Raw genomic sequence first — 26869 nt, 5'->3', positions numbered from 1 at the left:
TGATGTTATTAGTGTTACTAATATCTCTATTATTTTATTATATTTTTTTTTTTTTCAACCTTAAATTTCCTGAGTTGTACATAATTTTTTAAACAAAATAGCTATTTTATACACATATTATTTTTTTTTTTTTCCGTTATTCTAAAATAAATAGCTATTTTATGTTAAAAATAGCTATACTAGCCAAGTGTTAAACATTAATTATATGAAAATATCAAGCTTCAATAAATATAATACAATAAGAATAAAAATTGTCTTAATTTTTATGACCAAAATTATATAACGAATATGTATGTTCATAAAATATATGCCTATTTTATTAAAAAATAACAATCATATATGGCATGTGGTAGCACACGAATTTATTTTCCACTAACCAAACTATTCATCGATTGTGAAATAAAAAAATGAAAAAATTAATGGATAGGAACTAAAACTATAATCCTTGGAGTTTCATCTTTGGGCATGCTACTTGCTACAGTTTAATATAAAACATTTACCTAGGTACCCAAATAGAACGATTAAAATGGTCATATATATGTATGTATGTATGTATGTATGTATGTATATATATATGCATATGCATATGTAATTTATTTAGTTTCCTTTAGGTGAAACGGTTAATATTTTGTAAAAGTTATTCTTTGATATATAATTTACAATTTTCCACCATCATACATAAATGATATTATACTTTTGCCCGTTAGCCATTTTTTGTCCGCATAGCATTTTCCTTTTAAAATTATTATAAATAAAGGTGAATTAAATTTTGGGTATAAAAATTATACAAAACTTTATTACATATGAATATCCTTTAAAAATATTAATTTTTTATTTTCCCTAATTTTTATTTTTATTAATTTTTATTCACGTTTATTTTTAGAGTCAATATATTTTGTTATTCTTTAAAGTTTTTTTGTTTTTTTTTTAATCGTAAGCATGACTCATTAAAATTATTCCCTTTTAACATTATAAATTTTAAATAAATTATTACTTTTCATACTATATCCTTATTTTCCTTTAAATTTGACAATAATTCATATTTTTAACTATGAAATTTGAATTTTTTTTTTATTAAGCATGTGAAAATATATTTTACTGGTCTCATTTTAAATTGGTCTAAAAATTATTTATATTTTATTGCACTTGGTCTCATTTATAGCTTTATCATATTTTGTTTTAGTTAAAATAATTAGTATATCTCCAAAAATAAATTGAATGGGAATTTGTGAACTATATACAATACCCTGAAAAAAAGGAAAACCCTGGTTGTATCACACATAAACAAGTAATACTTGAACAGCCATTTTTCAAAAAGAAATAACGCATGTGTGCGTGCGGAATGAACATCAAAGAAAACATACCAAAGTGTACAGTTATTATATATCAAAAAAATGCTATATAAATATTTTTGATTATGTATAATGGGAATAATAAATTCTACCACAGTTAATAATATAGATGATGACAATGAAAATTATAATGTAAGCTTTGTGATAATTAAAATATGAAAATGAAAAAATGTTTTATTGTTCATATAATATTACCATATTTGAACTGCACGAGTACATAACATTTTTTTCACAAATTAACTCTGATTTTGTTCATTGTCCCTTTTTTTCGGTAGACAAGAGGGATCCAATTTAATTTTCCTTTAATTAGTGTAAGCACAATGCAGTGTTAAGTTGTGCATATATATATGTATATATTATATGTATATGTATATATCTATATGTATGTGTGTGTGTAGGCAATACCGTTCATTGTTCTTCAAGTTTATTACGCATATTTTACATTAAATTCGACACGTTTTCGTTTCAAACATTTTTATATACACAATAACTTCCACATGCAGAGATCAAACAGTGAGCAAGTATATGACATACCGACCCAAGGACCGAATATAAATGTTCAAAGAACATCTGTAGTTCGAAACTATGTAAATTTACGCAGAAAAACATTGCAAATTATTAATAGTGGGAATAATATTTATTTAATAAATTTTTTTTTTGATGCTCTTTATGACGTTGAAATATCGATTCATTTTTGTTGCAAAGAAGGGTTTACAGAAAAACGAGAATTATTGTAAGAATTAAACTGAAAAAGTGCATATAATATATATACCAATAAGTTATGATATTAGTTTTTACTTTTTAATTAGTGCAAACTATGTTCTACAATTGTTAAGAGGCATATAATGCATGCTCCTAAGAGAATGTGTATGCATATTTATATATACATTCTATTTTATTTTGTTTTATTTTGTTTTTTTTTCCCCCTTTGTTACAATATACAGTTATTCGCCAGGGAAATACAAAACTATTACAAAAGTGTTTCCGAAAGAAACAAATCAAATGTATATAAGTCAACCGGAGGAAGGAATTAATTTAAAGTTATTTGATATTAATGATTTAAAATCGAAACCAAATTATGAATATATAATACCTATTTTGATAATACTTAAAGGTATAGGTACACCAGTACCACAGGCCCAATATAATTATGCTTATTTAGAAGAAAAGGAAACAAAAGAAAATAGTAAATCAGAAAAAGAATATCGAATTGTTCTTTATAGGCAAAAAATACAATTTGCAAATAAATATTTTGAGGTCCAAGAAATTTTTGGAATTGAAAAATCAAATACTCCACAACCAAACCCCGTTGATACATCTTTCTCTGGAAAGTAATATTTAATATAATTGAAAAAGGGTTTATTATAATATATGTATAAGTATAAATATTCATGATATATTATTATATATATTACTTTGGTTTTATCTTTTATTAGAGAATGTGTAATTTGCCTTACAGAAGAACGAAACACCGCTATATTACCATGTAGACATATGTGTCTTTGTAATACGGTAATTTAAATATACTTTAAATTTAGACATGTTATTATATTTACGAGAAAAAAAAAGTTTATGCACACCTCAGATTATATATGTCGAAATAATTAGGAGGTGTGTGTATAGCTATATATATATGCGTGAGTAGATATATACATAAATATGATCATATTTTTTGACAATTTTTTACTATCGTTTTTTTTAAAGTGTGCCAATATTGTCAGGATGCAAAACACGAAATGCCCTATTTGTAGGCAAGGTAAAGCTAAATATGGTTATGCATATTTTAACTATTTTGAAATAGTGCATCGCCGTATTGCACAGCGACTAATAAATAAAATGAAAGAAAAAAAAAATGACGTAAACATATAAAGATAGTACCCATTTTTTATTATTATATATATATATTCTCAATTAATTTTTATGTACTATATAGGAGTTAAAGGATTGCTACAAATTGCAGTTGATAACAAAAAGGGATGAACTATTGAATAAAGAGATATATAAGAAATGACAATCCATTTTTATCATATATATATATTTGAAAAAAATTAAAGCGGATGTTTGTACAATACAAACATATTATACTGATACATTTTTCCTTTTTTCTGATTTTTTATTTATTCCTATATATGGTTGTTATTGTTTTATTAATATAAAATTTTTAAATATATGCATATACAATTTTTTTTTTTTTTTTTTTTTTTCCATGCTAACTTTTATTGTAATGTTAATAATGATAAAAAAAAAAAAAAAAATATATATATATATGTAATAAATATAAAATAAATTATTATAATAGTTATATAAAGTTTGAACAAAATAAAGTAAATTGGATTTCAAGCCATACTATGCATTTTACTATATAATATTTAAGGGCAAAATATAAAGGCGGCAAAAATATAACTACTGCTATATTACTATGCATGCATGCATGGCTATATATGGTCAAAACCCTAATTATATTTTACCTATAAAATAGTTGATTTATAAATAAAAGAAAATATATATTTATATTATTAAATACTTTTAAATTATAAATTTTAGTTAATTTAAACATTAAAAAAAAAATATATATATATATATAATTATTTTTGTTTTGGTAGGTTTTATATATACGCAAACATATATTTATATAGTACATATATTTATATAGTACATATATTCATATATACATATATTTATATAGTACATATTAATTGTTCAATATATCCGATTTGTTTAGAGTATTATTATTCAGAATAAATGTGTTAGTGGATCGTTTTGATGATATTGCATTAACTGTATAAATTTATTTTGAAATAAATAAATACATTAAAAACTCCTAATGTTAATATTTTTTATTAACTCTCCGTTTTTATAATTACCGCATTTTTCATGTATCATGAAAAAGTATATAATTATTTATTTATGACAATATTTTTTCAGTTAATCTAAATATTTATAATTGAATTTCTTAATATTAGGAATATCAAAAATGAATATTCACACCTTATTTGGAGTAATAATTTATACACTTATGGCATCAAAATATAGTTGCCATGAAAGAGATGAAAGTAATGTTTCATACGCTAAAGTGCATACACTATCCTCCACTGAAAATGAATCGGATGTTTATAAAGCAACAGACAGACCCGATCCAGGATATAATCATATTTTAGATTTAATAAAAGAAACAGGGGAAAAAAATCATAATATGACTGCTGTAATTGAAAATGCACATGGAAAACGTAACGAATCATATACATACAGAACATTGTTAAATAAAATTAATGGTTTTTCATCTATTTTAAATTCACATGATGGAGGTGTTCCTGAAAAGATATATGATGAAAAAGAAAATGATGGTAAATTTAAATTATTAGGTATATATGGAAATAATTCTATGAATTGGCTAGTAGCAGATATGGCTGCTATGAATAGCGGTGTTACTACCTTAGTTATGCATTCTAGATTTAGTATTGATGAAGTTATTGATATTTTAAATGAATCTAAATTAGAATGGTTATGTTTAGATTTAAAACATGCACAAGTGATAGTAGACAGAATACAAGATTTACCACATTTAAAAAAACTTATAATACTTGATCATGTCCCAATAGATGATCCTAAAAAATCAAAAGAATTAGATAAAACTAGTAATAGTGAAAAAAAATCTTTAAAAGGTTCACAAAAATTGAATGAACCTTCTACATCTAATTCAGAAGAAATGGAATATAAAGAACTAATTGAAAAAGATAAACAAAATTTATATGATACATATATGACTGTTAGTCAAGCTGGAAAAGAAAGGAACATAGAAATACAATCAATGGATTATATGATAAAAAAATATGGTAAAAATATCACAGATGAAAATCATCAAAATAAATCTCCAAATTTTATTAGTACAATAATTTATACATCTGGAACATCAGGAAAACCAAAAGGTGTCATGTTAAGTAATAAAAATATACATAATGCAGTTACAGCAACTGATAATTCAAATATTCATGATTTTTTTTCAACAAAAGTTCATCTTTCTTATTTACCATTATCACATGTATTTGAAAGAATCGTTATGTATTTTTGTATGTCTAGAGGAGTTTCAGTAAATATTTTTAGTAATAATATAAAATATTTTAGTAAAGATTTAATGGGATCAGAAGCAAGTATAATAGTTGGTGTTCCTAAAATTTTTAATAAACTATATACTGATATACAAACAGAAATATCTAAACTTCCAGCAACAAAAAGATATCTTTTAAAAAAAGCATTAGAAATAAGAAGATCAAATAAACATTCTAAACTTGATCATATGGTTGAAGCTGTTACAGGTATATCTAAACAAATTAGAAATAAAATAAATCCAGCATTAAGAGCCCTTGTTAATGGTGGTGGAAAATTATCAGAAGATGTAGAAAGAGAATTATCTCTTTTATTAGATGTTGATATATATCAAGGATTTGGTATGACAGAAACAGCTGGACCAATATTTATGCAACAGCCTAATGATAAAAATATTAATACTGTTGGTGGTCCTTCTATACAACCAATTGAATATAAAGTAACAACATGGGAAACATATGATGCTGGATCAAAACCACCAAAAGGTGAATTATTAATTAAAAGTGATCAATTATTTAGAGGATATTTTTTAAAAGATAATTTAACAAAAGATTCATATACATCTGATGATTATTATAAAACTGGTGATGTTGTACAAATTAATCAAAATGGGTCAATAACATTTTTAGATAGATCCAAAGGATTACTTAAATTATCTCAAGGAGAATATATAGAAACAGAAACTTTAAATAATTTATATACAATGATTCCATATATTAATTATTGTATAGCATATGCAGATGATACAATGGATGGTCCTTTGGCTATTTTATCAATAAATAAAGAATTGTTAGGAGATCATTTAAATAAAGCTGGTATACTTAAAAAATTAAATATAACTAAAGAAGAATTTATGGAAAAGGTATCTGATGAAGATCTAAATAAAAAAGAATATCTTGATTATGTTAAAAAAGATATGTTAGAAACTTATAATAAAACAAATTTAAGCAGACATAATCTAATTAACGATGTATATATTACAACAGGAGTATGGGATACCTCCAATTATTTAACACCAACTTATAAAGTAAAGCGATTTAAATTGATCAAAGATTATGATTTCTTCTTACAAAAGGTCAAGTCAAAATATTTGGAAAAGCTTAAGGGCCAACCGGCTCCTGCGAAAAACTGACGACAAAAAGGGGGAAAAAATGAAAAAAAAAAAAAAAAAAAAAAAAATGAAAAAAAAATGAAAAAAATATTGCCATATTATATTTTTCGTCCCCTTATACTGTAGCGTCAATCCAAATTAGTCTTCGCATTTTATCGCCAACCCAAATTAGACTTCGCATTTTGTCGCCAACCCAAATTAGACTTCACATTTTGTCGCCGATTTAAAATTTAGATTTTATCGCCAAGTATTTTAGGTTTTACCGCCAATAATAATAACTTGTTTGTGTTCGCCCACCAAATAAATGGAATTCTTTGTGATTCCCATTTTATAGATAATCTTAAACAATTTTAAATAATTAAAAAATGTTCATTTTATTTTATTCATTACACACATATAAAAATAGTTTTCATTCTAATGGCTTATGCATTTATTTGTAAATTCCAAAAAATAAGGGAATGTACTAAATAAATGTATAAACGAAATGTAAATAATTTGTTTATTAACACTTAACTTTTAATATTTAAAATTATCTTTTTTTATTATTACATAATGAAAGGGGGGAGAGTATATTATTATAACTTCCCCACTGTCTAAAAAAATACCATAAAAATTAGAGCAAAATGGATAATACATATGTGAAAAAAAGGGATAATAAATATGTGAAAAAAAAGTGGAATTATATTCATTCGTTCGATTTGTTTACAATCTTTTCTTCTCTTCAATACAAAATAAATTATGACAAAACTGATAACGAACATGCTCATACCATATTTATATGCATATGGTTGTGCCATATATATATATATATATAATATTCTTCTTATTTTTTTATTTTTTTATTTTTTTCTTATTTTTTCTTATTTTTTTATTTTTTCTCATTTTTTTGAAAATTTAATAGCCCCAATCCATAGCCTGTAAACAATAAAACAAAATATATGTCGATCGAATAAAAAGATAACAATTTTTTAAAAATGTAAATTTATAATTGTATAAAATATATATGCACCTGTTTCATTTATATATTTTTGGAGAGAAATGGATGAAGCTTCTTTTAATTTATTTAAATCGTCGTTAATCTAAAAAATAACAAAAAAAATAAAAAAAATATTATATATATATATAAAATGTTTAATGAAAGGATGTTCCACATTTAGATGAAAACTGAATTTTTTACTTTTACATTGTTTTTTCTTTTATTTTTTCTTTTATTTTGCTTTTTCTTTTTCTTTTTCTTTTTCTTTTGTTTTTACTTTTACTAAACGCTGAGTCAAAGTTTCTATCGCTTTTTGGATAACCTCATTGTATATTTTATATTTTTTTATTCGTCCCATAGTTTCAAATTTTAATTTTAGTTCGAGCTAAAAAGGAAAATCATATTTTTTTTTTTTTTTTTTTTTTTTTTTTTTTAAATTGAACATAATGCAATTGGTTATAAAATTAGGGAATCCAAAAGTAGACACAGAAAACATGAGCAAATGAAAAAAAACGAAAGAGTAGTAAAACATTTTCAAACATATTTATGCAATTATTTTTTCATTACATTTTTTAAATCCTTATGATGATTTAATTTATCATTTAACCCACGAAGTATTACATCTATATTCTTCAACTTGTTGTGCATTCTTTTGTCAATAGTAAACATGTTTGATTCGTAGTCTTGTTCTGGTTTGGGATCCTAAAATTGTGCAAAAAAAAACGTGTATAACGTGGTATGTATAACGTGGCATGTATAAATGGCATGCACAAATGTCATGTATAAATGGCATGTATAACGTAATAAATACACAACATTGTGAAGTGGTAAATATTATTTAGGGTATTACATAATTTTCTGAAATATTTAAAGATGGTTTTGTGTTTCCTTTCCTTTCTTTAATTTCACGAAGATTCTGATTTATATTGTTCGTTTGCAAAATGGTATTTTCTATTTTTTCAGATATTGTTTTAGAGCAATTACCATTCTCTTCATTATTACATTTGTTATCTTCTTTTAAAATTGTCTTTTGACTTACATTTGTATTTTTCTCATCTTTTGTAGGCTCATTTATATTTTCGATTTCGTTTGAAAATGAAGTTTTATTTTTACCATGCATTTTTTTATTTTCGACATTTTCTTCATTTTCTTCATTTTCTACATTTTCTTCATTTTCTACATTTTCTTCATTTTCTTCATTTTCTACATCTTCATCTTTTTCTACATCTTCATCTTTTTCTACATCTTCATCTTTTTCTACATCTTCTTCATCTTTTTCATCTTCCTCATCATTTTCTTGGTCTATTTCAGCAACATCATTCTCGATATTTTTTTTATCAACATGGCTAGTTATGACCCCACCATTTTTACCGCCTAATTTTTTACCGCCTAATTTTTTATCTCCCAATTTTTTATCTCCCAATTTTTTGCCGCCTAAGTTTTTACCGTCTTCAAATTTTCCAGCGTGTTGATTATCGTTTTGAATATTTTGCATTTCATAAGAAATTTTTTTATTATTTGAAATATCCAACCTATTATTAATCCTATTACCCATTTTTCTATTCTCCGTATTCCCCATTTGATTAGCATTCTTATTGTTAAATTCAATATTATATTTATTACCAATTTTATTTCTTTCATTTTTAATTTTGATGTTATTTTTTTCAGTATGAATCCGAAACTTGGGGAGTTGGGGATTACTCCCTTCATCTGACATCTCCATCTTATTTTCTGGATTTGCTCCAAGAATATTTTCTTTTGTATTTTTATTTCCACTTATTTCTGTCTCTTTATCATTATCTATTATAATTTGTTTATAAAGTTTTTCGTTTTGTTCTTCGTTTTGTTCTTCGTTTTGTTCTTCGTTTTGTTCTTCGTTTTGTTCTTCGTTTTGTTCTTCGTTTTGTTCGCTTTGTTCTTCACTATGTTTTTCTTTTTCTTTTTGATTTTGTTTTTGGTTTTCCTTTTCATCGTCTTCCTTATCATCGTCAGATTCGAAATCGTCATCTTCATCCTCATTGTCGTTATATTCATCTTCGACTGAAGTATCTAAATTTTCATCATCCATATCATCATCCATTTCGTCAGCGTCTTTATTTTTTTTTAAATTTGTGCTATTTTCTTTTAATTTTACGTCATTTTTTATTTCTTCTTTTTCCGCAGTTTGTAGGGGTTCCCTTTGTGTGTGCACTACATCTATTATGTCTTCTGTTTTTTTTTTTAAATCGGCGTTACTGTTATTGTTGCCATTTTCTTGAATATTTATTTTGTTGCCACCTTCTTGAATATTTATTTTGTTGCCATCTTCTTGAGTGTTTATTTTGTTGCCATCTTCTTGAATATTTATTTTGCTGCCATCTTCTTGAGTGTTTATTTTGCTGCCATCTTCTTGAGTGTTTATTTTGTTGCCATTCGGTTGGCCTATATCTACACAACTATTGATATTGCAATTTTCTAAGAAGCTTTCACTGGGTTCTTCATTTAAATATAAACTTCCATTTTCTGACATACCAAATGTGTTCATGCTATTATCATCTCCTATGATCCCATCATTGCTACTCGCAAAAATGTTAGCATCTGAAGTGTCTGGAAATTTTGAAAATGCGTAAAAATTTTGAAAGTGTAAACATTTTGAAAGCGCGAAATTGAGGGCCCATGTGTGCATCCGCTTTTTATTCCTTACCTTTATTTCTTAGCAACCCATTAACAGATATTGCAAACAAAACAAAAAAATAATAATACATTTTTATTTATTTCGATAATAAATACATTTAACAGAACATTTCCTTTTAAGACTACTAAATTCTATAGAATGATGATAAAAAAAAAAATTAATAAAAAAAACGAATTTTTTATTTTAATTATTCAAATATATATTTATATTTTTTCGAACATTACAACGGTTTGAACTATATTTCAATTTTATACAATTTGAATAAAAATCTATTCAAATATATATGACATTATTAATGTATTTTTTTTTTTTTTTTTTTTTTTTTTTTTTTCTCCACTTTAAATAAATTTATATGTATCCCTAATTATACAATATCAAATATTGCTGAAAAATAATGGAGATGTTTTATAACTCCTTCAATAATAATTTATACAACCAACCTTTATAGATTCAGTGAAAAAAAAATAATATATCATTATATTTTAAAATAATTCCACACTTTTTGGTGTGTCAAATATATGTTGCATTACATATCTCACCACATATGGATACATATTAATTTGAATCAAAATTTGAAAAATTTGAATAAAAATTTGAAAAATTTGAATAAAAAATTATTTATTTAAAATGTTTATATAGTTCAGAAATATAATAAAAAACAAAATTAGCAAAGAAAAATATATATGCACAATAAGTGCATTCAATAGCTAATTAAATTTGAACTCTGTATCATGAATGCCAATACATATATACCACCTCAACACTGTTTAACATTAATTTTGTAAAGGAAAATGTAACAAAAAAATGGTGAAATAACAAAATGGTGAAATGGTGAAATAACGAAATGGTGAAAATGATGAAATAACGAAATGGCGAAATGATGAAATAACGAAATGGTGAAAATGATGAAAATGGTGAAATAAAAATTTTTAAAAATCAAGCTCAAATAACATGCAATTCAAAAGTTGCAGACAACGGATTTATAATGCAAGATGAATAAAGAGAACATATGCAAAGAAAGAAAAGATTATGAAACTACACAAAATGAAGATATACACACACAATTAATTTTTTTATTTTTTTTATTTTTTTTATTTTTTTTATTTTTATTATTTTTTTTATTTTTATTATTTTTTTTATTTTTATTATTTTTTTTTTTTTTTTTTTTTTTTAATTAACTAATAATTATATGGCTCACAACTAAACCCGAAAAGAGAATTTCTAGAAATCAAATAATTAATAAAGCTTTCTAAGTCATATTTTTTATTTTTCCATATAATAATTTCAAGATGTTCAGCTAACATTGAATTAACTTTTTCTTGAACCTTTTCCTGAATATCATCTAATTGAATATCAACATTTTCTATAATATCTGAATGTTTTATAACTTCGATTTTAGTAATTTTTAAATCACTAACAACTAAATTACTGATATAATTTGGAGCAGAATTATCATCACATTTTGCTTCTATAGTTATAGAAAATGTTGGTTTATTTCCAATTAAATATGCATATGTACTTATAGGACAAAAATTAGATCCTATACAAAGCTTTAAAAATAAAGGACCAATAATATGTTTAAAATATCCATTAAATGTTAAAAAATATTTTCCTTTATCATAATAAAAATATATATTATCAATATTTACTGAACTTATTCCTTGTAAAAATAAAAGTGTAGCATGATAAAATGTTTTTTCTTCATGATATATACGACCAACTTCATAACATGGTTCTTTTGCTAAATATTTTTGGGTTCTACATTTTCCAATACTTGTTGGTATAAATGCATAAAAATTTGGAGATGTAAAATAATCATTTAATCTTTTATTTACTGAATTCATATTAAATCTAAGCACTTGCTCATTTTTAAAAAAACCCATTAATATTGATATAGTAATTAAAATAAATAAAATAATATGAAAATAATAAAATAAATTTGCAATATTTATGGGTTCTGATTTTTCTCCAAATTTATTACCAAATCCTCCTCCTCTATCTTTTTTTTTTTTTGCTTTTAATTTTTCTAATTGTATTAATAAAATAGATTTTATTGGAATCAAATTTTTAATATATGGAATATTTTGTGAGTTTGATTTTTCCAAAGAATTATGTCCTTCTTCAATTTGAGCATGTTCATTTTTATCATTAATATTATCATCTTCCCCATCTTTTATTTGTTCATAATTTTGACCAATAATTATTCGATGTGTTTTACCAAGTTTGGTACTTCTCTTTTTAACTTCGGAAAATAAAAAACTAACAGGGCCACATTGTTCTTTTCTCATTCCAGAATTTATAAGATAATCATTATCTCCTTTATTTTGATTATTATACTTGTTTAGCATTCCATTTGTATCCTCAATTGGATTTTTATTTTTTTTATTATTATTTTTTTTATTTTTAATATTAGAAATGGATGATGAATTTAAATAATTTAAAGCTTCTTCATCATTAGATGATTGTGTATTTTGATAATTTTGATAAGTTTGACAATTTTGATAATTTTGGCAATTTTGATAATTTTGGCAATTTTGATAATTTTGGCAATTTTGATAATTTTGGCAATTTTGATAATTTTGGCAATTTTGATAATTTTGGCAATTTTGATAATTTTGATAATTTTGGCAATTTTGATAATTTTGATTTGCATCACAATCATAGGTGGTACTTGTTTGGGTTCGAATTATGTGATTGTTATTATTGTTAATATCTTGAGATATATTTATTTTATTTTTTTTTTTAAAAATATTTTGATTTTGCTTAATTAAAAATTTAAAAAAATAAGTATAAATAGGTATATTCCAGTTTTTATTTTTTTGAATATTTAAATCAACAATTTCACTACATCTATTAGATTCAAAAAGAAAAATCTGTTTTCTTATTTTCTGTAATTTTTTTATTAATTTTTCCCATTGTGCTACATACATGTTAATTGAAAAACAAATTAAACCAAAAGATATAAATAATATAAATTTGGAAAAATGAATTTTATCTGTTTTATATAATACTAAAATGTTTAAATTATATGTATGTTTAACTATTTGATAAAAAATTAATATAGCTATTGAAATGATTTCCCCTAATGATATGTGTAATAATATTGAGCATAGACTAGCAAAAAATGATGACATTAAAAAATAAAAATTTAAAAGCCCATTATAAACAAACTCAGTATTTATATCTTCACTTTTACTACTTGTTATTGTTGAATTATTATGAGAAGATAATTCATCTGATGTATTTGATAATTTATCATTTTTTTCAATCTCTTTTTTTATACATAAATAATTATGTCTTTCTGAAATTGTTATTTTCTGATTATTTGGAACTTCGGAATCAAAAACTAATTCATCATTAAGTTCTGTAATTTTTTTATACCAAATTGAAAAATTAACATAATATAAATTCATAAAAAATACACTTAAAATAAAAGATATAGCAATAATTAAAGGAAATATAAATGGAAACATAAAAAAAAATGGAAAAACATAATTTCTATTAACTTTTAATTCTAATATATTTAACATATCTATATAATCTATCATCACACTTTCTATGTTGAAGTTGAAAAAATTTAAATATATATATATACCCAACATATCTGTTTCTACTATTGTTATAAAATATATAGATAAGCATAATAAAAATAATAGTACAAAAGCATGTGCTATTTTTATTGTATTATAACGGGTTTTTTGGAAACTGGTTTTTAATAATAAATTAAATTTTTTTTTTTTTAAATAAATATATGCATCATTATTTTTCATTATTTTATATAAATAACTTACACTATTTAATGATTGTAATTTATTATAACACAAAATATTATTTTCATAAGAATTTTTTTCTGCAATATTTTCACAATCTATAGAATCTATTTCTTCACATTCATTTTCTTTATTAGATGTCATATGTTCATCACCTGTTGTTTTTCCAGCTGATGTATCCTCTTCTAAACTTTTATTTTCATTCCCATCAATTTTGTATTTATTATTTATATTTCCAATTTTATCTTCATTTTCAGACTCATTATTTATATTCTCACTATTTAAACCGTCGAAGTTTTCCTTACTATTTTTTTTTTTTTTTTTATTTTTTTTATTCCATTTATGATTCTCTTTCGTATTATTATTGTTGTATATGTTATTCAATTCTTTATTATCATTATATATTATGGTGTCTGTATTTTTTCCATTTGCTATATTTTCATCACGTGATGAAAAGATTCTTATATTTCCATCTTTAAATATATTTATTTTGATTTTTATAAATGTTAATAATAAATAAGATGATATTGTTGATAGAATACAGTAGTTTAGAAAATGATAAGCCCCTATTAATATTTTTGCTTCTAATAAATATAAATTTAATGATGATACAATAAATAAAGATATAAATACATCTACAAACTGAAATCTTGAAATGGAACTTAAAATACTAAATTTCTTTAAAGCAAACTCTTCATTCTCATTTATAATGTTAATATAATATATTAATTTTGCATCATCTTTATCATTTTCATTAATATTTAAACTTAAATTATATAATTTAAAGAAACTATAAAAATTGTCACTAACCATAATAAACTTCAATACTGGAATTATAACTGAAAATATGAGCAACACGCCCATATTAAAATAACTGCCACTTGTATATAGCAACCATATTGATTCCAAGATCGAATTCTTGTATACTATAGTTTGGTTTGCTATCACGCCTGCGTAGTGAAACGTAAAAAATGGATGAAAATGTGATGATAAAATTTCCCATTAATATATACTGCATGCTAATTATTTAAAAAAATGCAGCTCTCAACGCACACCCCAGACGGGGTATGTATATGTATATATTATTTTTTTTTTTTTTTTTTTTTTTTTTTTTTTTTTTTTTGCTTACTTCCATGAAACACAATCTTAACTGCAGGGTAAATAAGTCCATTGAAAAAAAAATAATAAGAAATATAAAACAAAATAAACGAAAAAAACAAACAGTTGTTAATTACAAATATTTTTTGTTGTCTTGAATAATTCAATTTATTCGTAATATACTTCATTAGTGCGCTATATATGCTATAAAAAAATACCATGATTCTAAAGTATTATTTTTTTAATGTTATTATGTATTTTTTTTTGAAACAAAATAGCACATTTGTTTCTATACAGTTTAACTCATGTTTCATTTTAATGGGGTGTGTAATTTAATTATATAAATTTTATATATAATATATACTTCAAATTATATTTAAAAAACACATATATATATGGAGAAAAACATCATCATCATAATAATATAACTATAGAAATATAAATATATATATTATATAATTAATTTTTTTTCTTTCTTTTTCAAAAATTTAAATTATTATCAAATTCATAAGCTATAAAAATAACTATTACTTAACATAGAGAACAAACTTAATTGTATTCTATAAATCAAATGTTATATAATTTAATTTGCTAATTGTTATTACATGATTAAAAAAATATAAGAGAAAAAAAAAAAAAAAAAAAAAAAAAATAACAGCGTAGTTATGGAAAATCAATTAAAATTTAGAAAATTCAAGAAAAAAAAAAAATTTGAATATTATATAGTAACGAAAAACAAGTTATGAAAAACTAAAAACGATTTTTTTTATATCTTTATAAACATAATATATATTATATAAAAATGCAAATAAACGCCATGACGCTAAAAAAAAATCCTAACAAAGCACTATATCAAGGTAAAAGCGAATTATTGGATTTTTCAAAATAGCATAATATATTACTATGTTATGGTAAATTTAAAACTATTAGGAGATTTAGGTGAGCAGGAAAAGAAAAAAAATAATAAAAAAACACATAGTATAAAAATAGTTATAATAATAACATATTATATTAATTTTATTAATTGGGGGACCATACTGTACATTGAAGGGGAAATTAACATAACAATGTATATTATATAAATATCAAAAAAATAAAAAAAAATAAAAACATACTATTTATATATAAATTATATACATTTTTTTATAGTTAAATCATACAAAAATAAATTGTTATAGATTGTTAAGTTTAAAAAAAAAAAAAAAAAGAAGGAAATTATAACAATATTAATTATAGCAAAAATTACACTGTGTTAATAATAAAACAGTTTAATTTAATCATATTAATAAACTGTAATTTTAAATATTAAAAAATTATGGGTCATCGAAATTATTTACAAAACTTTATCAAATAAAAGTAACACTTTAATAATTACATTATTGTGATTATATAATTTTATTTTTTAAACTATTAAAAAGTATAAGTATATTTAAAAATATGTAGATAAATCCTATTATATATTTTATAGAATTTGTGTCAAATTAAAAAGTCAATTATAATATATACATTCAAAATGAAATATAATAAATTATATCACCTTTTCCAATATTATTCTATTCATATTAAATGCCATAGTAATGTTACAATAATTTAGTTTACCTCATTCATTTTATTTGCTATGTTTTTTTTTTTTTTTTTTTTTATGATGTTATTTTGTGTATAAACAATAAAGCTAGGAAATATGAGAATATTACACAAATTATTGATTTTAATTATTCTTTTAAACCCTTTTTGTAAATATTCAATGTTCTTATAACGTCTATAAATCATATATGTCTTAGTAACATGGTAGTAAAATATAAATAATCAGGAAATGCCGAAAATGTTGAACATGTTGAAAATGGTGATAATTTCTTAATTTAATAGATTTCCAATATGTGCTTTGTTTAATAGTTGTTTTTACTACTTTGTGCTAAAACGTGGTATATTAAAAGTATAAGTATATCAAATAAATTTAGATATAATTATTTACGAACTGAAAAGGGCCACACCTTTCTGACATCCTTCTATATCCATTTTTTTTAATAATATTATATATATGTGTGTTCAGGAATAATATAATATGTATTACATGGAAATAAATAGTTATAGCCATGTTTTCCAATTTGTTCAAAGCTGCTAAAGTTAGCTAGTAAATTTTTCGGAAAAATATGAACAAACAGGAAAAATATGAAAAATATGAAAAAAATATGAACAAACAGGAAAAATATGGAAAAAATATGGAATAAATATGAAAAAAATATGGAAAAAAAATGAATAAAACCCCCAAAAAACATTGCAGGCAATAAAAAAATGTTAATACGGTTTGCACACAATGGTGGCATAAATTTTTTACAACAACAAAAAAAACACACACACACAATTTGATAATTATAATAGTACTAATAATAAATATAGTAAAATTGGAAAATAAAAAAAAATGTAATAATTCATATATCTAATATATAAAATTAATGTAAAAATTGTCTATATTTTTTTAAGTTTATATATAAAAGTGGATTATTAATTTTTATTTGTTATACAATTTTTTTTTCGTTATAAAATATATAAATCGAAAAAATAATTTCCTTTGCATTTCTTACATTTTTTTTTTTATAATTTCACTACAAATAAATATATTTAATATGAATTATTCGTCCAAATTTAATAATATAAATGATTTTCGCGTAAGCGAAGAAAACATAATTGAAACTTTCACAAAAAATGGGAATAATATATTTCTAAATAAATCTCGTTACACAGAATTGTCTACAGGTGAAGAAAAAGCGGCAGACGTCAAATGTTCAGATTGTGATATATTTTCTTCTATGGACAATAAAACCAAAAATTTCTACCTAGGTAATAATTAACTGTCAACATAATTTTTTGTTTTTTTCTCCATCAATATTGCCAATATATATATGAACATTTTTTAATTAAAAGTGTAATCATGAAAATGGTCGGAATGTGCACATATATATATTTTTTCGATCCAAATAATTGTCATTAAAAACGTATGATAATAGTGAAATAAAAATAATTGAAATAACAAATTTATTTTCAGGTGGCAATGATGTACTTCACGAGGAATCTTTTGTTAAAAAGCTCTTACAGAAAATACAAATCTTAGAGAATGAAAAAAAATGCTTGCTAAAATTTTTAGAAAATAAAAAAAACATAGAGTTGGACTATAAAAAGGCATTAGAAACTCAGGTAAAAAAAAGAAGAAATAAAATGAGCGAAGAAAATATTACAAAAGCAAAAAATGTGACAATCGAATAGGAGGCATATATATATATGTTGTATGCACATATGTATTCATTGTGTATTTCAAAAAAAACTAAGATATAACATTTATAATTTATTTGACTAAAATTTTTATAGACGGTCTTTATTAATTCAGAGAATAAAAAAACGCAATTCTATGAAAACGAGTGGTTGGAAATGAAATCGATAGGATATGCTTACTTGTGAGTATATATATATAATTTTTTTATATGTAAAATAATGTACCTAAATTAAAAATTTATTATATAATTTATAACAATATTATGGATCTGGGCATGTGTAATATATTCCTTGATTATTTAAAAAATGTTGATTTTACTTTTGTTACCTGATTTAAACTATTTTAGAAATTCGGGAAAAGAACCTTTAAGACAAACATTAAAACAATTTTACAAAGATCCAAACATATATGAAGTAAATATATTAATTACATCTTTTTCTTTTTTTTAATTTTTAACTGTTCATATTTTACATATATAATACATGTGCATATATATGTCTATACAGAAATTGGGAAATCTGAATGCTATGCAAGAAATGGTTATTGGAAACCTAATAGAAGATCATAAAAAATTGATAGAGGAGAGAAAAGCGGCTTCAAAAAAGTACTACGAAGCAGTGGTAATATGAATTTGCTAAAAAAATGGATGGAAAAATGGGGATAAAGTATATCGTTTGAATCACCAATTTATTGTTTCCTCATTTTTTTTTTTTACTTTTTCTAATAGAATGCTAATTTTCAATTATATCAACAAAATGAGATGCTCAAAGTTCAAAATTTTAATTTCATAGAAAAAAACAAAGACTTAATAAATGAAGAGCTAGTAAGAAAAAATGAGAGAGTGTTAATAAGTTTGTTCCCTCTATATATATAATCAGTATATCTTATTATATATGTTACTTATTATTATTATCCTTCATTTCTTTTGTTTAGGAAAAAAAATTAACTTCCCTTAATTCGTCTTTGATTGATGTTCAAAAAGAAAATATTTATTTGAAAGGTAAATTTAGACAAATCCAATTTGTGTTAAAAATGTTTATATTCAATTGTGATTACAAATATAAATCAATATTTATATAATTATGTACATGTACATGTAAAAAATGTTTTTACCTACAGAATTGGTTGATCAGTATTCAAAATTAATAAAAAATATAGAAAATTGCTCAGAGGTATGCAAAAATATAAGACAATGAATTATGTACATATGTAGAATTATCCTTTGAATAAGTGGAAAAAACGTATATCCGTATTCAACTTATTTTTTAATATTATTTTTGATATTATTTTTGATATTATTTTTAGTATTATTTTTATTTTTTATTTTTTTTTTTTTTTTTTTATTTCCAAAGATTAGTGTTATAACTGAAGAGTTGGATAAATTTAAAAGTTCCTTGCTAATTTAAAAAATTAAATAATATAATATTTTATGATTTATGAAGTGTATATATTTTTTTTTGAATGTCTAATTAGTTGTTTATATTTTTACAAATTAGTAATCTTTAATAGTTATGATAAAAATGTTTTAATTTAATTTAATTTATTATTTTTTTTTTTTTTAATTTTGAACGTTTGTCTTAAACTTGTTATTTTATATCGTCTTATGTGCTACCTTACCCATTGGACATAGCATATATTATTTTGGAGAATTATATAACATTATATTTTTTATTTTTCAAGTTTCTTTGATTTTATTTATATAATTAACTTTTTATTTTTTTAATTGATAAAATAAAATTATAATTCATATGTGGATAGAAATCGTAATATGGTTGTACCAGATTTGTTTTAGCTTATTAATTTTATGTACAACCATTTCTATATATTTCATAATAAACCAGAAAAATAATGCTTAAATAATGCTTAAATAATGCTTAAATAATGCTTAAATAATGCTTAAATAATGCTTAAATAATACTTAAATAATACTTATACATACGATATTTGGGTATATATTTAAGAGGAAAACGAAGAAGCTAATAAAAGTGAATAAACAGATAGAAGGACGAATCGATATAGTTTCATAAAAACATTGATTAGATAATTCCTCGAAAGTTTTATCTCAAAAAAAATGTTAGTACATTTTAAAATTATATGCGATTTACAAAAGTTTAACGTTAATTCGCTTTAGTATCCATCAAAAAATGAAAATAAAACAAATGTAAAATAAAATTAAAAATAACAATAAGCAAGTCATTGTGTGTATTTAAAAATATTTCAAGTTTAATTTAAAAAATAAATACATATGTATATATACATATAACAAAAACAAAACATTTAAATGAGTCAAATAATTTATAAATCATTTTATATAAATAAGTAAAATTAACAACTAAATAACTAGACAACAAATTACATGCGAATTTAAAAGGATCATTTTTTTTTTTTTTTTTTTTTATTTTTTTTTATTCCATTCCTATAAATCCTTTATATTACAAAATGTAAAATTTTGTAATAATCAAATATATTCTTATACTATATCAGAAAAACAACAATGAATTAAAGCTTCTCTGGCATTTTGAATTCGTGTTAAAGGATTAGGATCTAAAAGTCTCAAACATAAATCAAGTAGATCTGGACTTTCTTGCCAAATAAAAGGATCAAAATTGGGTTTTGTATATCTTAAAATTTTTTTTTTTAAATAATTAGGCATTGTATTATATATTTCATATGGAAATCGACCGTCCATCAATGCATATAAAATAACACCACATGCCCATATATCATTACTTGCTGATAAAATACCATCAAATGATTCTGGTGACATATATGATGCTGTTCCACAAATTATATTTTGTCTTTTATTTTTATTTTGATTATTATTAGAAATGTCTTCCATCATATCCATATCAATTAAACATAAATTGTCATATAAATTACACGGATAATATTCCCTTTTCTTTTTAAAGCCGTTTTTTTTATCATCATTATTATTTTTTATGCAACTATTTTTATTTTCGGTGTCTCTATATTTTCCCTTTTCAGAACTTATCAAATATTTTCCCTCCGATCTTTTCGATTTAATAGATGTTAATGAACTATTTTTCTTTATTGTTATATCCTTTTTTTGAAAATCATTTTTATTTATCATTTGTATAGTCGTCAAACTATTTTTATATTTTTTCCCTAATTTAAAATTATAACTATTATCCAAAATATTTACTAAATTGTTATCCATTATTTTGTCTAAACTATTATTTTCGATATTGCTTGAATCATCACAATTATACGCATCAGAACTTTGTGATGTTTTTCTAATTTCTGATATATTGCTATTACTATTTTCAAAATTATATTCTCCAATTAATTCACAACTATATGATGATTCATCTTGATAATAATCATCACACCAACTATTGCTCCATTCGATATTATCACTACTAGATGTATCCGAATCAATTTCATATTCAATATCCCCATTTGAACTCCAACAATTATCCATATCGTTTACATCTACCTTATGAATCGCATCATTTTCCTCTTTTAGTAAAAATAAATCATTATCCTGTTGTTTTTTATTAAGGTCAATTTTAGATTCACATTTTTTTAATACTGAATTTTGTACTATTCCACGATTAGATGTCTTCCCCTTGTCCTCAAATAAAAAAAAAGGATCCGTGTAATTATCTAAATCAAAGTTATCACATTGCTTATAATTAAAATTTCTCATTTTTTTTTTTGTAAACATAATATTTTCAAGTTTAATGTCTCTATGTATTAAACCTCTAGAATGTAAAAAGTCTAATGCTAAAAAAATATTTTTCATTATTTTTTTAATTTCATATATATGTAAAGAACCCGGTACTAACGACATGAAATAGTCAAGCAAAGTCGATCCTTTACAAAATTCCATAATAATAAAATTATAATTGTTGTCACTAAATATATCATATATCGGTATAATATTTTTATGTGGATTTTTTTTTAAAAACATATATTTTTTCATAAATTTATCAATATTCAATTCGTTTTTCACCATCACATTATAATTCTCTCTTTCTTTTAACACAACTTTCATAGCATATGTCTTTTTATCTTTTATATTTATACACTTATATACCTGTGAATTATCCCCATAATATATTAACCCTATTATATAATATCGATTATTAAAAACAATTCCATTTTCATTTATGGGACAACTAGGTTTAGTTAAATATCCTGAATTATCTTCATTTTCATTTATGGAACAACTAAGTTTAGTTAAATATCCTGAATTATCTTCATTTTCATTCATTTTATTTATCCATTTCTTTTTTCGTCCTATTCTTTCCATTTCTTTTTTCTTCTTTTTTGTGCTATCCTTTTTCATATCCTTCCTTTTTTCCTTTTTTTTATATTTTATCGTTTTCTTTGCTTCGAAAATTTCTCCTTTACCCACGTATTTATGATAATAAGTGTCAATTGTATCATAATTATTATTTTTATTATTTTTATTATTTTTTTTTCGAATAACCTCCATTTCCATTCCCCTTTCCTTCACACAACTATTGGTCAAATTATTATACGATAAAAGATAACACTTTTTAGATGTATCTTTATTACTTCCAACGGGATCCTTTTCTGTTACTAAACTTTCATAAGTCTTAGCTTTATGCTCACAAACGGTATTATTTTTATAATAATAGTTGCTCGTTTTAACATTTTTTTCAAAACCATTATTCCAAATATTGTTATTACAATCAACCTCTTTCCTCATTTTGTGATCATTTTCACAACATTTGTAACGCCTAAAAGACGTACCTGAAAATGGCCCCCTTAAATCAACTGTTATAGTATTATTTCCCAAAATGTCATTATTTTTTTCACTATTAACCAAATTCATTTTACTCTCTGTTTTTATTTCTCTAAATGTGGTATTGTTATATTCCTTTACTTTGTCTATTTTTTCAAATGATTGAAATGATGTGTCATTATTTTGAATTTGTTCCCTAAACAAATATGTATTTACTCCATTTTTATTTATATCTATATAATTTATTGAGTTATTGTTTTTTGTAAAAAATTCGATATAGGACGAGGATTTATTCCTATTTAATTTTCTTCGTGATATATTTTCACTATCTTTTTTTAAACCTAAACATTCGACCTTCTCTTTTTTTGTATTCATAATTTTATAATATATATTTTTTCGAATCTTTTTCTTTTTTATATTATGCTTAAAGTTTAATTTATATTTCCGATTTTCATGTCCCCTTTTAGAAAGAAAACTTAAGCATGATTTTTTTTTATTCACATCGAATATTATTTCACACCTTTTTATATTTAAACATTTTCTCATATTTGCAAAACAATTATTTTCAATGGATCCTTTTATTGAGTTATGTATTTTTACTTCAGGTTCATAATAGACATCGATATCTGTTTTTCCTTCTTTCTCGGGAGCAATTGTGCTACTACCATTACTACTACTAGAGCAGTTACTGCTGCTTTTTGAGCTACTATAATTTTCATTCTCGTTGTTTTTACCATTATTTTCACCGTTGTTTTCATTATTATCATTGTCATTTTCGTCCCCATTCTTATCTCCTGTATCCATATTATTATTGTCACCTTTTTCTGTGCCATCATTTTTACTACCTTCACAAGAACTGCTCCTTCTTTCATCATCTGAACGTCCTCTTTTTTGGGAGGTATCCCTTTTCGTATTTTTATTATTTAAATCAGTTTCATTTTTCATCTTTTCGTTATTAATATTTTCTAGTTCGAATTGTTTGTTTTGAAAATCTTTATTTTTCCACAAAATGTTATTAGTAAGTATTTTTTTATTTTCACATATATCATATTTATTCATACTTATAACAACCATGCTTTTAGAATGCCCATTTAAATTGAAATTATTATTTTTTTTTATTAAAACATCTTGATTTAAGCTGTTACATTTTTTAATAGATGAAAAGTATGCATTATCATTACTTAAAATAGTCATAAGTAATGTATTCTTCACTTTGTTTTCTTTTTCTTTTGTTTCGCGAAATAAACATGTTTTGGATTCTTGCAATGATATGTTCAATTTATTATCATCTCTTTTATTACAAACATTTGAAAGGTCCATATTTGTATCATTAGAAATTTCATAATTATCAAAATAAATATTATTATCTCTTTTACCACATGATGAATCATATCTATGTCGGTTTTTATTTTTATAATAAAAAATTGATGTCTCTTTTAAATTGTTTAAAAGGTTGAAAATTTTATAATGGTTACCATTTCTATATATTTTTCCTTTTTCACCTCTGTATTTCACACGTTTCCATTTACTAAAACATGGATCATAAATATCCACTAACTCATAATCATCATTTATTTTATCTTTGGATATATTACTTTTATCTCGGTTCATCTTATCATGGTACTTGTTATTTTCGTCAATATTTTTATTCTTTTTTTCTTCACCCCCTTCCAATTTTCCAGGTAAATATTTTATATTTTTATAAAAAAATGAATCATCATTATCCTCACTCGTATTTATCATTTTTTTCAATTGGTTAACGTTGCACATACTACTGCAAAGAGTTACTTTTTTAGTTGCATCTGAATTAACAATTAAAGTACTGTCTTTTCTAGCTAACGAATCTCTAAATCCTTTAGCAGATGTGTTTCGGCTATTTGTTTTATGGCCATTTTTATTATCAGATTGTTCAAAATAACTATTTAACATTTTAGTATTTTTTATTCCATTTTTATTTATACATATCTTCTGATTATTAAATTTTTTACTTATATCTTCATTAGATATATTATTAAAATTGTCATTATATGTGAAACCGTCGTTTAAAAAACATTTTGAAAAAGCATTTTTTGTTTGATTAAGACTTATATTATTATTATTAGAGTAAATATTATTTGTTTTACCCTTTTCATCTACATATATTTTATTTTGGGGAGGTACATTTTCTGAACCCAATTTGTCTACATATTTATAACCATTTGATGAAATATTACGTAATTCATTATTTAACACAAGTCTATTATTTTCAAATAATTGAATAAAATTTTCGTTTATTGACTCATCTGACAAATTTTCATTATAGTTATTCTTAATAGGATTTTTTCTAGTATAACTTAGATTATTCAAATTAATTTCGTTGCTATTTTGGAGTTCATTTTGTTTGTTTAATAAATTATTATATTTATAACAACTAATTAAATTTGTTTTTTCTTTCTTTTTTTGATTATTACATAATTTTTGATTGGGAGGATAACTACTAATAGGAATTATTATGTTTGAATCATTTTCATAAAACGATTTTAGGAACGTTTTATTATCATCTTTATTTATTCTACCATCACAATAGTAGCCATCATTATCACGTTTTAATTTTTCTAGTTTATTTATTTTCTGATTATACCCATTGTTTTCATTTGGGTTATTAATTACTTGATTTTTTTTGCTTAATTTACTAGTATTTCCACTTATGAATAATGCCTTATTTTCTTCGAAATAGGATGTAATAATTTTAAAATGATTTGACACTTCATAATGATCCATTTGATACTTCAAAATAGGTACTTAGGTCAACAAGATTACAGGGCTTCTTTAAGTGCACTTTAATTATGGAAAATTGAAAAAAATATATATACATATGCATATATATATAGATATAAAATAGCAACATAGGAATATGCTGCAAATATCATATTAATATGGTATTAATAAATCATTACACATTGATACATAATATGGTGTATTATATAACATTAAAGAACAAAATTAAATTAAAAACAAAATAAAAAAGCTTACAACTAACAGAGTAAAATTATAATGGATTTAATAAAAAAATATAATTATATAAACAAAATAATTTAAATCATACATAGATAGACAAAAAAATGTTCATTAAAGATACTTTTTTCTTTTTAAAGTATCGCATGTTTTATTATTTAATTTTGTCTTCGATCCTTTCTACTAACAAATTAAAGGTTCTTATTATCAAAATGGGTTTGCATAGTATCCTCATTATCATTTTTTTCGTCTTTCTAAAATGTATAGATATATTATTATTTGCGTAAAGGTTGTGAAGGTATTACATCTCAATATAATCATGAATCTATGTTGAATTAAAAATATCAAAGAAACGGTAGAGAGCTACAATTGAAACAAAAGATTAAGGCCTAACAAATTAAAGAAGTTAAGGCGTAGTAAACAGTACACACACACATATATATATATATATAATATACATGTACATCAAATATATACGTGCATTTATATGTATTCATGTATAAAGTTTAAATAACAAAAATTACTATTTTATGCAGAAAAAAAAATTTACATTTTTGCAATATAATATGTAGAAAAAAAAATTAATTATAATTTGTACTTAAAAATAGTTACAAAAACATAAAGAAACCAAATATTTTTTATTACTATACAGTACCCATAAACATATATATTATAAAATAACATCACTTTATGAAAAATAAAAAGACGGTGAACACACATATGCACCGTCAACACATTGAAAAAAAAAAAAAAAAATAGAAATGCTTTAATTAATTTAATCGTCTTC

The 26869-nt window shown here is 22.8% G+C and overlaps 6 protein-coding genes across 6 annotated transcripts; 3 read left to right on the top strand and 3 right to left on the bottom strand.

Moving 5' to 3' along the window:
- Positions 1 to 1424: 1424 nt before the first annotated feature.
- Positions 1425 to 3332, top strand: PY17X_0312400 (RING zinc finger protein, putative; the record flags this gene model as incomplete). The annotated part of the gene is made up of 7 exons (XM_022954984.1): positions 1425 to 1484; positions 1628 to 1663; positions 1856 to 2085; positions 2297 to 2683; positions 2789 to 2864; positions 3057 to 3108; positions 3286 to 3332. The coding sequence occupies 7 exons, from the start codon at positions 1425 to 1427 to the stop codon at positions 3330 to 3332; spliced, it is 888 nt and encodes a 295-aa protein (XP_022811476.1).
- A 994-nt stretch (positions 3333 to 4326) lies between these two features.
- PY17X_0312300 (acyl-CoA synthetase, putative) lies at positions 4327 to 6588 on the top strand (the record flags this gene model as incomplete). The annotated part of the gene is made up of 1 exon (XM_022954983.1): positions 4327 to 6588. One exon carries the CDS (start codon positions 4327 to 4329, stop codon positions 6586 to 6588), a length of 2262 nt encoding a protein of 753 aa, XP_022811475.1.
- An 847-nt stretch (positions 6589 to 7435) lies between these two features.
- Positions 7436 to 10287, bottom strand: PY17X_0312200 (rhoptry neck protein 6, putative; the record flags this gene model as incomplete). The annotated part of the gene is made up of 6 exons (XM_022954982.1): positions 7436 to 7482; positions 7577 to 7646; positions 7827 to 7928; positions 8111 to 8245; positions 8394 to 10129; positions 10227 to 10287. The coding sequence occupies 6 exons, from the start codon at positions 10285 to 10287 to the stop codon at positions 7436 to 7438; spliced, it is 2151 nt and encodes a 716-aa protein (XP_022811474.1).
- Positions 10288 to 11395: 1108 nt separating this feature from the next.
- On the bottom strand, positions 11396 to 15306 carry PY17X_0312100 (conserved Plasmodium protein, unknown function; the record flags this gene model as incomplete). Its single annotated transcript, XM_022954981.2, has 2 exons — positions 11396 to 14937; positions 15117 to 15306. 2 exons carry the CDS (start codon positions 15304 to 15306, stop codon positions 11396 to 11398), a joined length of 3732 nt encoding a protein of 1243 aa, XP_022811473.2.
- A 2403-nt stretch (positions 15307 to 17709) lies between these two features.
- Positions 17710 to 19759, top strand: PY17X_0312000 (conserved Plasmodium protein, unknown function; the record flags this gene model as incomplete). The annotated part of the gene is made up of 9 exons (XM_022954980.1): positions 17710 to 17923; positions 18129 to 18277; positions 18449 to 18534; positions 18700 to 18766; positions 18860 to 18973; positions 19081 to 19176; positions 19287 to 19353; positions 19473 to 19525; positions 19706 to 19759. 9 exons carry the CDS (start codon positions 17710 to 17712, stop codon positions 19757 to 19759), a joined length of 900 nt encoding a protein of 299 aa, XP_022811472.1.
- Positions 19760 to 20823: 1064 nt separating this feature from the next.
- Positions 20824 to 25848, bottom strand: PY17X_0311900 (uncharacterized protein; the record flags this gene model as incomplete). The annotated part of the gene is made up of 1 exon (XM_721945.2): positions 20824 to 25848. One exon carries the CDS (start codon positions 25846 to 25848, stop codon positions 20824 to 20826), a length of 5025 nt encoding a protein of 1674 aa, XP_727038.2.
- Between the last annotated feature and the right edge of the window lie 1021 nt (positions 25849 to 26869).

Source organism: Plasmodium yoelii (genome assembly GCF_900002385.2).
Source record: "Plasmodium yoelii strain 17X genome assembly, chromosome: 3".
Taxonomy (NCBI): domain Eukaryota; phylum Apicomplexa; class Aconoidasida; order Haemosporida; family Plasmodiidae; genus Plasmodium; species Plasmodium yoelii.
The sequence above is the reverse complement of the archived record's forward strand: the minus strand, read 5'-3'. Positions and strand labels throughout refer to the sequence as shown.